The 13121-nt window shown below is 43.6% G+C and overlaps 1 protein-coding gene across 1 annotated transcript in view; it reads right to left on the bottom strand.

The window, feature by feature from the left end:
* The window catches only part of DCDC2C (doublecortin domain containing 2C), a 111608-nt gene that overhangs the window by 31909 nt on the left and 66578 nt on the right, over window positions 1-13121 (bottom strand). Inside the window, 1 exon segment of the mRNA XM_060309242.1 lies at window positions 12066-12128. Coding sequence (XP_060165225.1) covers window positions 12066-12128 — 63 coding nt within the window.

A 13121-nucleotide genomic window follows, 5' to 3' on the forward strand; every position in this document is an offset into this window, starting at 1 on the left:
AGAGGCAGTGGCTCAGAGGGCAGGGGGTCCGCTGGGAGGGTGGCGGGAAGGGAGCCCAGGCCGCTGCTGGCATAGCGTCAGGGAGAACCAGCCCCACGGACGCTGAAAGGGATTCTGAGTCCCCTGGAAAAGGGGCGCTCGGAGGGCCTCGTGAGTCCTTAGCCTATAACCAGGGGCAAAGGCACCGAAGCTTGTGGTGGTGGAAACTGGCCCACACTTGCTAATCTTTTCCCCCAGCTTAACTGAGGTGTGATTGACAAGTAAAACTTGTATATATTTAGTTTGCACAGCATCATGTTTTCTAAGGATGATTTAATGGATGTATGGATTATGAAATGATTCCCCCACTCGAGGTGATGAATACATCCATCACGTCACACCATCACCTTGTTCTGCGTGGGGTGAGAACACCTCAGAGCTACGCTCTCAGCAAATTCCAAGGATACGACACAGATATTAGCTATAATCGCCATGCTGGGCAGCAGGTCCCCAGAGCACGTTCCTCTTATAACTTGCTGGTATTTTTTCACTTGCTACTTCTCTAGGCCAGACTGCAGCCCCTCATCTCCTTCTTCAGGTCCCTAAACGCCGCTTCTAAAATTGGCATGAATTCAACAAAAGTGTTTGGATGGAGCCCACCGTACGAAAAGTTAGATTTGTTTATTCGTGTCTGTTCTATTATCAAACATCAAGTCAATGCCTTCTGTTTTATTAACGAAGAGTGTTAGACAGAATATATACCTACAGTTGTGTTGAAGATAAAGCACCTCTTCTATTCAACAGTGAATGTTTCTCTTTTTGCTTGACTCCAGATGAATCTCCTATGTATAGAGGAATCCAAGCATTATATTTTTCTGAAGCCATGTAATTCTCTAAAAATTTTGTTTCTTAACATTTAATTCACCATATCCCACTTAGCATTACTGATGACTTACACTTGGCTTTTGAAACTCCAGTGCTGCTCAATATTAACCTTGTCTCTTAGGGAAGCAATAAAACACTTAGCTGTAGTGACAAAGTGGTATAAAGATAATAAAAAGAAAAAAATAGTAAAGATACCGGGCAGGCAATGAATTTCAAAAATCAATTAAAGAATCAATGCCGTTTTCATTTTGTCACAAAAATCCTGAGTGAGAGACAACGTGAGATCAAAAACTCCCTGGCTTTATTGGCATTTCTGACAAAGGTAATTAAATGAAATCCCTCTACTGATTGCCTGATAACAGCAAGAGTAAATCGCTGTTTGGGATTTGGTATGCGTTTTATTTCAGCAAGATGCTTAATGGTGTTTTCATCAGTAGCTGCAGGCAATGGAAAATGCCTCATGTCCTGAGCCCAGCATTTGTTAAGTATGTTAACTCACTTAAATATGATTTATGTCATTTGATAGAAACCATTACTTTGATTATTTTTTAAAAGGTTTCACTGTCTTGGGCTTCCCTGGTGGCGCAGTGGTTGAGAGTCCGCCTGCCGATGCAGGGGACACGGGTTCGTGCCCCGGTCCGGGAAGATCCCACATGCCGCGGAGCAGCTGTGCCCGTGATCCATGGCCGCTGAGCCTGCGCGTCCGGAGCCTGTTGCTCCGCAACGGGAGAGGCCACAACAGTGAGAGGCTCGCGTACCCCCCCAAAAACCGCCCCCCCCAAAAAAAAAAAAGGTTTCACTGTCTTATCATTCATTTTACAGCTAGAAACATATCAGCAAGTCACTTTTCTTATCTGATCTTATCTGGGACGAAGTACACCATTTCCTAGCCTAGGCAACCAACTTGAAGCAGAGGTACACACGATAGGAAGAGCTCTTTTTTTTCAAAACCCCTCATCTTATGAGGTTTTGATTTGAAGTTGAGTCATAATGACAAGAAAACCAAAATGCAAAACAGAACATGACTTTTTTATAAGAAAATAAGCACACAGCATTCATCAATGATAGATAACTCCTGTTCTCTATTGCACCAAAATTACCCATTGTCCTATTTTGTTTTCCAATTTTCTTGTTATTATGACTCCACCCAAAGTCATAATGCTTTGAAATTTCCAATTTTTCAACCACATGAAACACTGAAGACTAAAAGCTATGAGGGGACAAGATCTCCTTCTCATGCCAAATTCTAGTCCTAGGAGGCCCAGATTTGTTCAGTTAAGAATTTTTTGAACAATTCCTGCTCTTTGGCAGAGAAGGAGGGGGAGCGTCTGAGCAGAAGACACGCCCCTACAGAAGGCGCTGCCGCCTCATAGGAAAAATACACAGCAGGCATGCAAGAGAGAGTTGTTGAAAAACTTGAAAGCACACACACAATAACTTGGAGGGTAATCAGAAAAAATGACGTGATTAAAATAGTGTGCATGACTGCCAAAAGAAGAGAGCATTAAGAAATGACCAGAAAAGTGGGGCTTCTCTGCTGGTGCAGTGGTTGAGAGCAGTGGTTGAGAGTCCGCCTGCCGATGCAGGGGACACGGGTTCGTGCCCCGGTCCGGGAGGATCCCACATGCCGCAGAGCGGCTGGGCCCATGAGCCATGGCCGCTGAGCCTGCGCGTCCGGAGCCTGTGCTCCGCAACAGGAGAGGCCACAACAGTGAGAGGCCTGCGTACCGCAAAAAGAAATGACCAGAAAGGGTAATTTAAGATTTTCTTGGAAGAGGTGACTCGAGAACTAATTAGAGACACAGCATTAGGAAAAGAGCGGAAGATCGGGCCGGAAGTGAAAACTTAGAAGTCGCGTTTCTTCAGGAGAAGGATGGGGGGCCGGGCCCCACCCCAGCTCAAAGGAAGTGTGGACTCAGGGAGGAAAGCCACCACCAGCATCCTACTTGAGGCTGAGGCTACGTGCTCACTCACAGCAAGGCCAGCCATCATCTGAAGATACCCTGGCCACTTCTTCTCACCTGGGCACTGCTACTTCTGGTTCAACAGCCCAGCACTATTAAAAGGCGTTCTTGGACAAGAAGATTAAACTATGAAGTCCACCGCATGTGCAGAACACAAGCCTTGGCCTTGAAGGATGCCTTACATTAATGCTAGCCTAGGGCAATAACCTACAGACAAAATGACCCTCAGTGCTCCACTGTCAAATCGAACACTGGAGAGCAGATTCTCCATTTATGCTTATGTTCTCAATGTTTCAATTTATAACCATCAAGATTTTAACAGAACAAGTGGCACTCGGTATACATCTTTTTAAGTTTACATATGTCCCAAGGAATAAATTTAAACAGAGGTAAGCTCTATTCATGTGTTGCTGGGTACATTTTCTCTCTTGCTTTTCCAGTGGGCTAAATTATAAATGCTTCAAAGGCAGACACTATCTACTATTTTTCCATCCCATTGACAGCATTTAATACATAATGCTCAACAGGTTTTGAGGTTTGGCCTAATGTTGCCTTCAACATGCATTTGAAGGGACTTCAACTTGATCTAATCATACATAACGTTGTCGTACAACGTACAAAATGCACCTCTACAAGGTGATAGAACATCTGATCAATCAAAGAATATACACGCTAAAAACCTTATCTAAGAAATGTTTTTTCACTGATAGTACACTTATGAATCAAATTATACTTGATTTTTGAAGCCTTTGAAAAAAAATTTCACTATTATCATTTCATCTTCTTACACACTTTGTACCCAGAACCTATCACTATGGCAACCTGTCTGGATGCCCCCTCAGTCAAGAGTGGTCCACATGTTCTGATTACGTCCTACAACGCAGAATAAAATCAAACCACCAACCTGCACACCAGGCTGTCTGAGAGTCCTTTGTTGACGTTGGGTTTCAGTTATTATCAGCCAATGCAGGATAGACACAGAGTAATTCCACAACTAGTTTCATGACTTAAACTTTAGTTTACATTTTTAAATGTATTACTGGCTAAATTATGCCCACTGTTTACAGTTGACGCTTGGACAACTTGTGGGGTAGGGTTGCCAATCCTCCCGATCCGAGGTTCCACATCCATGGACTCAAACAACCACGGTGGGGTTGTGCAGTAGCGTAATATTTACTATTGAAAAAGCTGCACGTAAGTGGACCCGTGCAGTTCAAGGGTCAACTGTACTCTTCTTTTTTTTTTTTTTTTTTTTGCGGTACGCAGGCCTCTCACTGCTGTGGCCTCTCCCATTGCGGACACAGGCTCCGGACACGCAGGCTCAGCGGCCATGGCTCACGGGCCCAGCCGCTCTGCGGCATGTGGGATCTTCCCGGACCGGGGCACGAACCCGTGTCCCCTGCATCGGCAGGCGGACTCTCAACCGCTGCGCCACCAGGGAAGCCCAACTGTACTCTTCTTAAGGCTCTCAATTTTTCACTACAATCACAAAAATCTAACCAATGAGAAATCAAATTCAATATTCCAGTAAAAGAGAAATAAAACTGTCTTTTTTAATGCTGGCATGAGATTAAATGGTCAAAACAGATGACACCCAAGAAGGGAAACTAGTAACGTTGCTCTGAAAGAATTCAATGCAAGCGCCTGATTCATAAGTCGGTTTTTTTGGTGTTTCGTTTTTTTTTTTTTTAATGTGAATGGCAGCTTTGTTCAAAATGTTTAAATATATTTCAAATGAATAAAATCAGCATTCCGAGTGTTAAATGTTAAAAATATCCTCAATATTGATTCATGGTGTTTGTTCAAATAAACTTCTATTATCAGCAAAGTCACGATCCCTTTAATATGCTACATAAAATAATAAAAGGAAAACAGTGTTGAAGAATATACACAAAAGTGAAATCAGATTCTAAACAGGAATTCCATGTTTTTACTTTTTTCTTGTCTGTATTTGCTAATAATTCTACATGAATATGAATTGTTCACAGTTTGATAATGTATTTTTAATGTTAAAACATGAGATATCATAGAAGAAAATTCAACTTAAAAAATACAATTAATGCCAACTATATGTGCCTGATGCCGAGAAAAATGAAAATATAAATTCAAACTCCTGCTTCCCAGGACCTGAAACCTCTGCTAGAAACCATGATGAGACTGGAGAATAACAGTAATAATAGTAGCTATAATTAACTCTCAACGCACTGTATATGTCACTTTACGACTTTATACTGACTTCACAAGTTAGAAATTATCCCAGTTTTCCAAAGGAAGAAACTGAGGCTCAGGGAAGAGAAACTGCATTCACAACACGGTTGACATGTGTCCAAAGTCTACACTCTTCATCCACTGTGTTTGGTAAAACATTCCCATTAAAAGAGCAAGTAACACCTACACCAAACAAATGATAAATTTTCCAGAGAATCACTGGACACTAAAAGCCAAGTGGATGTTACTTAAATTTACAGGGACATCACGGGGAACACACACTATGTTTCCAGCACAGGCTGGTCACTGAGAGTGCCTTCCAAAGGATGGAATGCCAGGTAAAATTGCTTACACTGATTTCAACGAGAGTTAAGAGTGGGAACAACCCAGTGTCTACTTTCCAATTGGAAAACATGTACTTTCATTATTTAGCTTAAATATAAATAATATAAACATCGTTTTAAACATAGATATACTTTTCGAGAACTTTCAAATCCATTGTCTCAACTGATTCTTCCGAGGTAAGTAACCCTGTAAATGTGTAAAATAATTGTTGATTGAATGAATGAGGTGCAGAGGTAAAATTACTTAACAAAGGACACCTGCATATGAATAGAGGCGCTAAAACTGGACTTTGTGCTCTTTTATGTGGCTGCATGCACATCTGCATGTTAGAAATATATTCACAAACAGAACTGTAGCTCACGTGTGTGCTCTCTCCCCAGACACTGTCAGGATTCTCCTACGATTCGTTATTTCTAATAACATAAATAAAAAGCATAGCATCGAGAATATTTTATCCATATTAGCTCTAATCCTGGAGCTAATATGGATAAAATATTGATTTGGTTATAAACTATCGCACAACAAACTTGCAGCAGAGGAAACTGAGGCTCTGAAACATTAAGGGGTTTTCCCAAGGTCACACAGGGTGAGTGACAGATGAGCGTACAGCTCTAGGCCCATCTGACGTCAAATCCCAAGTGGCTTCCATAGGCTGGTTTTGATTAGGTAACCTTCCCAAATATTAGTACTTATGGCCCAAGATTTTTTTGTTTGTTTTGTTTTGTTTTATTTTTATGGGGTGGTGAGGAGTCTAAGTGAAATTAGGAATAAATAAATAAAATCTGATGTACTCAGACAAAAATCACTATGACCACTTAATCATTTAACAAGTAACAGAGAGATCTTGACTCTACCTAGGACACAGCTCCTAGAGCGCAACACCACAGAGCCAGATGCGCCTCCACCGGCCACGGGGGGCCAGCTGCCTGGCCAGAGCCCTGCCTTCCCAGGGGGCCATGAGCCTCGTGGCCACGGGGAGCCTGCCCTCCTCCGGTGCCCTCACCCTGGGGACACGTTCCATCCTGAGCCCCATGGCAGGGAGGGTGTGGGTTCCCTGACTTCCTGGACAGCCCAGGTGAGTGTCTCGGGTGCCTGATGGCAGATGACTTGGGGGGCAGTCACCTGATACAGGACCGTAAAGGAGTCTTCCCTGCCCTGTTTATTATCTGCCCTTACAGTGGATCCATCCACCTGCTTGAAGTGCCTTAGCGTTTCTTTTCCTCTGAGTCCGTTTTCTGCCTCTGGGGAACAGAGCGATGGTGTATGATGGAGATGATGTTCTACTTCCAAAAGCACCTGACAAGGTTTTGGAATCCTCTGATTATCTTATAAGGTCTGTCTTCAGAAGAGGAAACAGAAACCTACAGAATCTGTTGATACCAACCTTCCTTTCATTATCTTCATAAAGCCTTTCATCTTCTTTTTCCTATTATTAAAAAAATATATAGTAATCAACTATCTGCAAGAAGGATATTGTCAAATAAATTCCCAACCTTCCCTATCTCCTCTCACCTTCCTGGTTGGGTCAAGTTCTTTCTTATTGTAAATAGCACTCAGGACTTGGGTCTCAAGCCTTGACCCCCATCCTTGCTGCCGTGTCTGCGGTCTCGTGCCTCCTCTTTCCCTTCCATTTCATCGAGCACTGCCCCTTTCCCCTTCTAAACTCTTTGTTTTCTATGTGCGTCTTGCTCCGTATTTTATACCAAATACAGCGTATTACATCCTCGGTTGCAGCTTGATTTTTTTCAGCTGATATAATATTATGGAGCCCTGACCCTCAGTCCACATGGGTCTACCTTACTGTTTATCCAGCTGCAGTGTTTTCCATTGTGTGCATGGAGCATATATTAATCAACCAACCCCAAAGGGTGAATATCTCATTTGTTTCTAGTTTTTGTTATTTATGAGTACATTTGTGGACTATTCCCAGCCATGGAAATGGTTTAAAAAATATATGCAGATTTACTTTTAATAGAAAGAGCAAAATTCTCTTCCCAAAAGGCTGCATCAATTTACACTTTGGCCCTGTTGAGAAGCATCACTGCCTTCCTGCATCTTCCCAGCGCTGGACATCGTCAATCTAAGTTTTAAAATAAACTCATTGTTTATATTTGCATTTCTTTAATTAGGAATAACATGGATATATTTTCTTACATCTTTTGGAGATTTGTATTCTTCCCTGTGGATTTCCTATTTGTCTCATTTGCCTTTCTTTTATAGGGTTTTATTAATGGCTTAGGGAGCGCTTTATAAATTAAGAAAATTTAATTTGTGTTGCAAATAGTTTCTTCCATACTTTGATTGTCTTTTGACTTTATGGTATTTTCCAAAGAGAGTTTAACTTGCCTGTAGAGAAAGGTCGAGGCTTTGATTACTTCTTAAGACACAGTCTCTGGCGATTCACTGACTGTTCAGCTGCGGTTTTAGTCCTCTCTACCGGGAATCACTTCGCGGTCCTGGCTTTGCCACAAGCCCACCTCTGGGCCAGAGTTCTTCACGCTGCCCCTGAAGCTGCCGCCACAACTACACGATAGTTACCTCCTGTGCTCAAGGTGCTTGATCAGATTCAAGACCACATACTCCTGCGTGCCAGGCGATGTGAAAGGTGCTCAGAAGACAGTAAAATGAACTCTTCCTTCACGAAACTTAATCCATCACAGGAAACAGCACAAAAGGAGGTAGAAAGTGCCGAGATAATCTCCACAGAAGAAAGACTCAAGCACCCAAAATACTAAAGTCAATCTCTCTCCCTCTTCGCTTCGTGAATACATAAAATTACCCACGAAAGTTTTATATGTATAACCTTTTTGAAGGTAGGAAAAGCTAAAAACCGATTCAAATGTTGATAACCCAGATCTCAGAGTCAGATTAAAAGGCTTAGAGTCCCAGAGGCCGGACCACTCCTGCGCAAACCTGCCTGCAGACGGGAATCCCTGCCAGGCTTGGACAGCCCTAAACACATGGGCCGCAGAATCATCTTCACGGCCCTTTGGAAAGGGACTGAATCTTTTCAAAATTTTTACACATTGTTTTACAAACTTAGCAGGCAGCTTTAATTAAAAAGTGCTGCTTGCTCATAAACTGCCTTACAATCAATGGATCTAAACAAATCAGGCACTAAAAGGACTGGAGAAATTGCAGTCTACCTCAATGCAGACAGTTTTCACCCAATTTAATTAAAAATGGGTGTCAGGAACGCAGTTTGAAATAGGTAAAGGGGAAAAGCACACATGTCATCTTTATAAGTTCACATAAAGTTTCAAATTAGTTAATTGATGTCGGTAACATTCCATTTTTTAAGAAGGAAAACATTATTGAAGTGTCAGATATCGGCAGAGTTGTCCTGACTGTGTAATTAACACATTTAAAGCGCTCTGAGAATGAAGGAATGTCACAGCACGGGTCCACTTTGGTGTTTGATATTGATCTCACCCAGTTCTGTGCCCGTGACATACATAATGACCAAATAAATGCACTTGTCTGAAATTCCCTGGGCCGGGGTGAGTGGGATCTGCTCCTAATACCTGCATCTACATGGCGCCTTTGGTCGGAGGTTGTTTGAAATGCATCAATGACAGCAGAGTCAGGTCTGGAGGAGGGGAAGCGGGGAAACAGTGCTTAATGCTCACAGAGGTTCTGTCTGGGAGATGAAAAAGTTTGGCTGTAGATTGTGGTGGTGCTTGTACAACACTGAAAATGTACCTAATGTCCCTGAATGTAATGGCACTACTGAATTTTTTAAAGTACACTTAAAAACAGTCAAAATGGCAAATTTTATGCTGTATAGAGTTTACCATTAAAAAATCCTAACAAAATGAAACAGAAACCCTTGTGACCCAACATCAGAAATAAAATATGTATTTTTAAATAATGTTCATAACAATATGCTGTCTTACAGCTTCGCAAGGTCATTACCATCTTACCCCAGGATCATCTACTTCAGTTTAAGCAACTTAGTCACAGGTACCGTGAAGCAAGTCCACAAAATTTATGAAGCACCTACTGCATATAAGACACTGTCCTAGACACCGTAAGGATGTATATCTGCCCCTTAAGGATTTCACGATCTGTCTGGGAGAGGTGGTCAAGCCAGAAGCCACATACCTGAGAAATCGATATATTCAATGTCAAATAAATATCACAGAATCAATTTTTCAAGTGAACAGACAAATGAAATGCCAAATAAAACCACAGTTCGCTGAGAGACACAGATCACTGTGGCCTATCGGCCAGGCAGTGTTAATTGAGTACTGTTTCTTTTTATTTGTATTACTAGCTACTGCCGTGCTTATACAATGCTTGCTCTCTTTCTGAGCCCATAAAGCATGGGCTAGATTTTAGGGCTGACGACCTTCAACTCCACGGGGTGTTTCACACCAGCCAAGTTTTTGTTCAGCTCCTGCTGAAGCAGAGACGGAGTCCTGTGGACCTGACAGAACTGAAACATCCTGGAGAGTCACACACCATGAACCCAGTCCTGAACATCACAGAGCACCTGTCTCGGGAGGGGCAGACCAGGAAGCATGACGCAGGGGATGTCTCCTCTGAGGAATCAGACACGTGGTTCTCTGGGGAGGAAACACAAACTTTGGAATCGTTCAAAACTGGGTTCAAAGCCAAGCACCCTGCCTCCTAACTGCTCGTGCGGCAGATTCCCTCTCAGATCTCTCCACCTCACTGGTCTTGAGTCTATAAAGCGGGGATTGATACCACCTGGAAGAGTGATGTGTGGGTGAGCTGGGACGTGAGTGACAGGGGCCAGCACGTGCCCAGCCCACAGCAAAGGCTCCGTGAAGATGCGTCTGCTCGATCCAGCCCTTCTGCCTGATGTAAGTCATCCGTGTTTGGGCAAGAGAAGGAGGCCCAGTTGCTCCTTATCACCTTCCTTCCCCAAAACCTTAGGTTCTTAACCCAGATATCTGCAAACGAGGCGCTTGGATTTGCCATTATTCCAATGATACTGCTGACATTTGATTCACGCTAAGAAGTTAAGTCTACTGACTGATGTCAGCTGCTAATGCACAAGATGCTCCCAGAGGCCCGAGGAGCTATATTTACAGAACAAGTCAGCAAAGCATAGATGATGAATGTCCACAGCCAGTGTGCACAGATATCCAAGTGACAGTAAAAACTCAGTGCAGGCAAAAGACACCAGTGCCATATGTCCATTAAAACGCGGCATTCGGCTACTCCATGCCTGAGTCATAACAGCACCCTTTCGTCCACGGCCCCGAAGCAAGCAGGTGACCTTTGGCCCCTGACACCCAGTGCCCCGGGACCACCGCCTTCCCACCCGCAGACACGGTCTTACACTCGTCAGCCGCCGTGAGCATCCTTTTGTCCCTCCACATTTGAAAGGCTTCCCTAACCATCCAGACACAGAGAGTGTACCTCTCCCTGAACACTTCCTCCTGGTCAGAAATATTTAAGACTATAAGGAAGGAAAGAGAATCGTTTGAAAGATTATTTCCTCTAACTGTCTGTTTCAGATCATAAACTCCTTTCATGTTGAAAAACCCGAACAAACTTCCTAAGGACCCAGGTCCTTTCCCACAAACCCCCTTTCCAAGGTGGGCAAGACCCAGGAGCCGACTGGGCTCCCTCTTTTTAAACGCGGAGCCAGGATGCTGCGGGGCACGTCTCAGAGCAGGAGAGGCTCACTTGCAACGCCATCACATCCACAGATTTCTTCATAGTCTGTCATCAGAACAGATTCAATAGCCCAGATTTGTTACATGACCTCCTGCCTGGAGCCAAAAATCTAAAAGCAAGAAACCACCTTGAAAAGAAAATCCAGAGACAGAATTTTAAAAACAAGCTCCCAAAAGTCTGCTTCTTAGCTACATGAATTGTATATTTAAAGTAAATTTTGTCTTGAATGTTTTCACCACACACACACATACACACACACACACACACACACACACACACACGGCTATGTTAATTAGCTTGATTACGGCGCTTATCTCACAATGGATACATATATCAAATTGTGCACCTTAAAAATATACAAGTTTTAGTTGTGAAATATCCCTCGACTAAAGAATTTAAAGTAAATTTTGTTTTCCCAATACACATATTTTACACAGATTAGTCACGTAATCTCATCACGTACCATGGAAAGACATGCTTCCCGCGTTGACGGCACATATAAAGCAACTGGACAAACACAAACCACACAGCGCGTTCTGCGCTAGCTCGTGCTGCCATCTATAGAGCGTGTGCTGCACATGTCCGCAGCCCAGACGTGCCGTCTACACAACACTGACTACCCACAAAACCAATGTCCAAGGTATCCGGGACAACGGAGCCTCCCCATGCCTGCTGCCATGGTTCCCCTGTCCTTCCTTCCTCTCCTTCCTCCCCCTCTAAAAATATATCTTGAAAGATGTTGGAAAAAAGAGCTTTTCAGTCTGTGACTGGAAGTATAGTAAAAGGTGGCAAAGACTAGTGTAGAAGCCATGAAAACTACCATAATTTCTGACACACAAGAGACCTGATGTGAGGTACAGCCTGCAGAAGAGGAACACTCTGGTCCAACCCTGTGCTGATTCGTATCCTGGAATGACTTGTCTCTCTGACCCCTTCTCCATCAAACAAGAGCTCCACCCAACGTGTTAAAAGGATAAAAGGGCGCCTTAGCCTGAAGCCCTCAAGTACAAAATAAAAGTAGAATTCACTCACCTCGTTGCTTTCAAAATTAGGCATGTGATTGTGTGTCTCTTCTTTCACTATCTCGGCTGGTTTCTGGGGAGAAAATGCGCCATGTGTTAGATTTAGTCGCAGTCAACCTGTGTCAAAGTCCTTTAAAGAAGCAAAGAGCGTGTGAAGCCACGTGACTTTCTGACCATTTCTACAGGTAAAGCTGAAAGGTCACCAGTGTTTCCACAGTGGTTACTTCAAGTCCAAGGCTGCGTCTGCTCTGCATTTTTACCTTTGGCTCCTCCAACCAAGGGCCAGCCTGAAACGGAGCGGGACCTATAGTCTTTCCCCATCCGCGTCCTCCAGCTGCCTTGTCTGCAGGAAAACTCTAGCCAAAGAATAACTTTAACCAGAGAAGTGAGAAAATGCAAAGCAAAGGAAAACAAACAGGACAAAATAATAATAGTTCAGTCATTAGCAGAGGCAAGGACCTTTAGTCCCTCCTCAAGGGCTATAGATAATAATCTGAGGCATGTCCTGGGAGCCGTCTTGTAGACACTGAAAACCCCACCAGGTGGGAGAAGTGAACTCCATGATGACCAGACTGTAGCCATGACACAAGCTGCCACAATTCCGAGACTTGGCCTCAAAGAAATGGGAACAAACCGACCTGCAACTGAAGACTAACTGTACTTAAAACAATCAAGATGATGCTGGTCAGAGCACCAATGACCAATTTCAAGACGACCGTCAGAGCCGACTGTGCTGTTCCCGCATGAAGCCCCCTCCCTCCGCCTGTGAAAGCTCTTGCCCCCTGATGATGAGCGGTGCGGGAATCGGCCTTTAGACACGAGCCCAGCCTCCCACCGCCCACCCCCAGTTGCCGGCCTCCAGAATAAAGCAAACTTTCCTTTCCACAAACTTTGCCCTCGAGTACTGGCTTTTGAGCAGCAGACAGCCAGACGCCACTTTTGGTAACGAACCTGTTTAATAAAACTGTTGGAGAAAACTTTGAGACACTATAAATCCCTTTTGTGTAAAACAGAGAGAGTGGTCACTGCAGACACCTGTGTACTTCTCAGCGCACCCCTGGGGACC

The sequence above is a fragment of the Globicephala melas genome, chromosome 12 (assembly GCF_963455315.2).
Source record: "Globicephala melas chromosome 12, mGloMel1.2, whole genome shotgun sequence".
NCBI lineage: Eukaryota > Metazoa > Chordata > Mammalia > Artiodactyla > Delphinidae > Globicephala > Globicephala melas.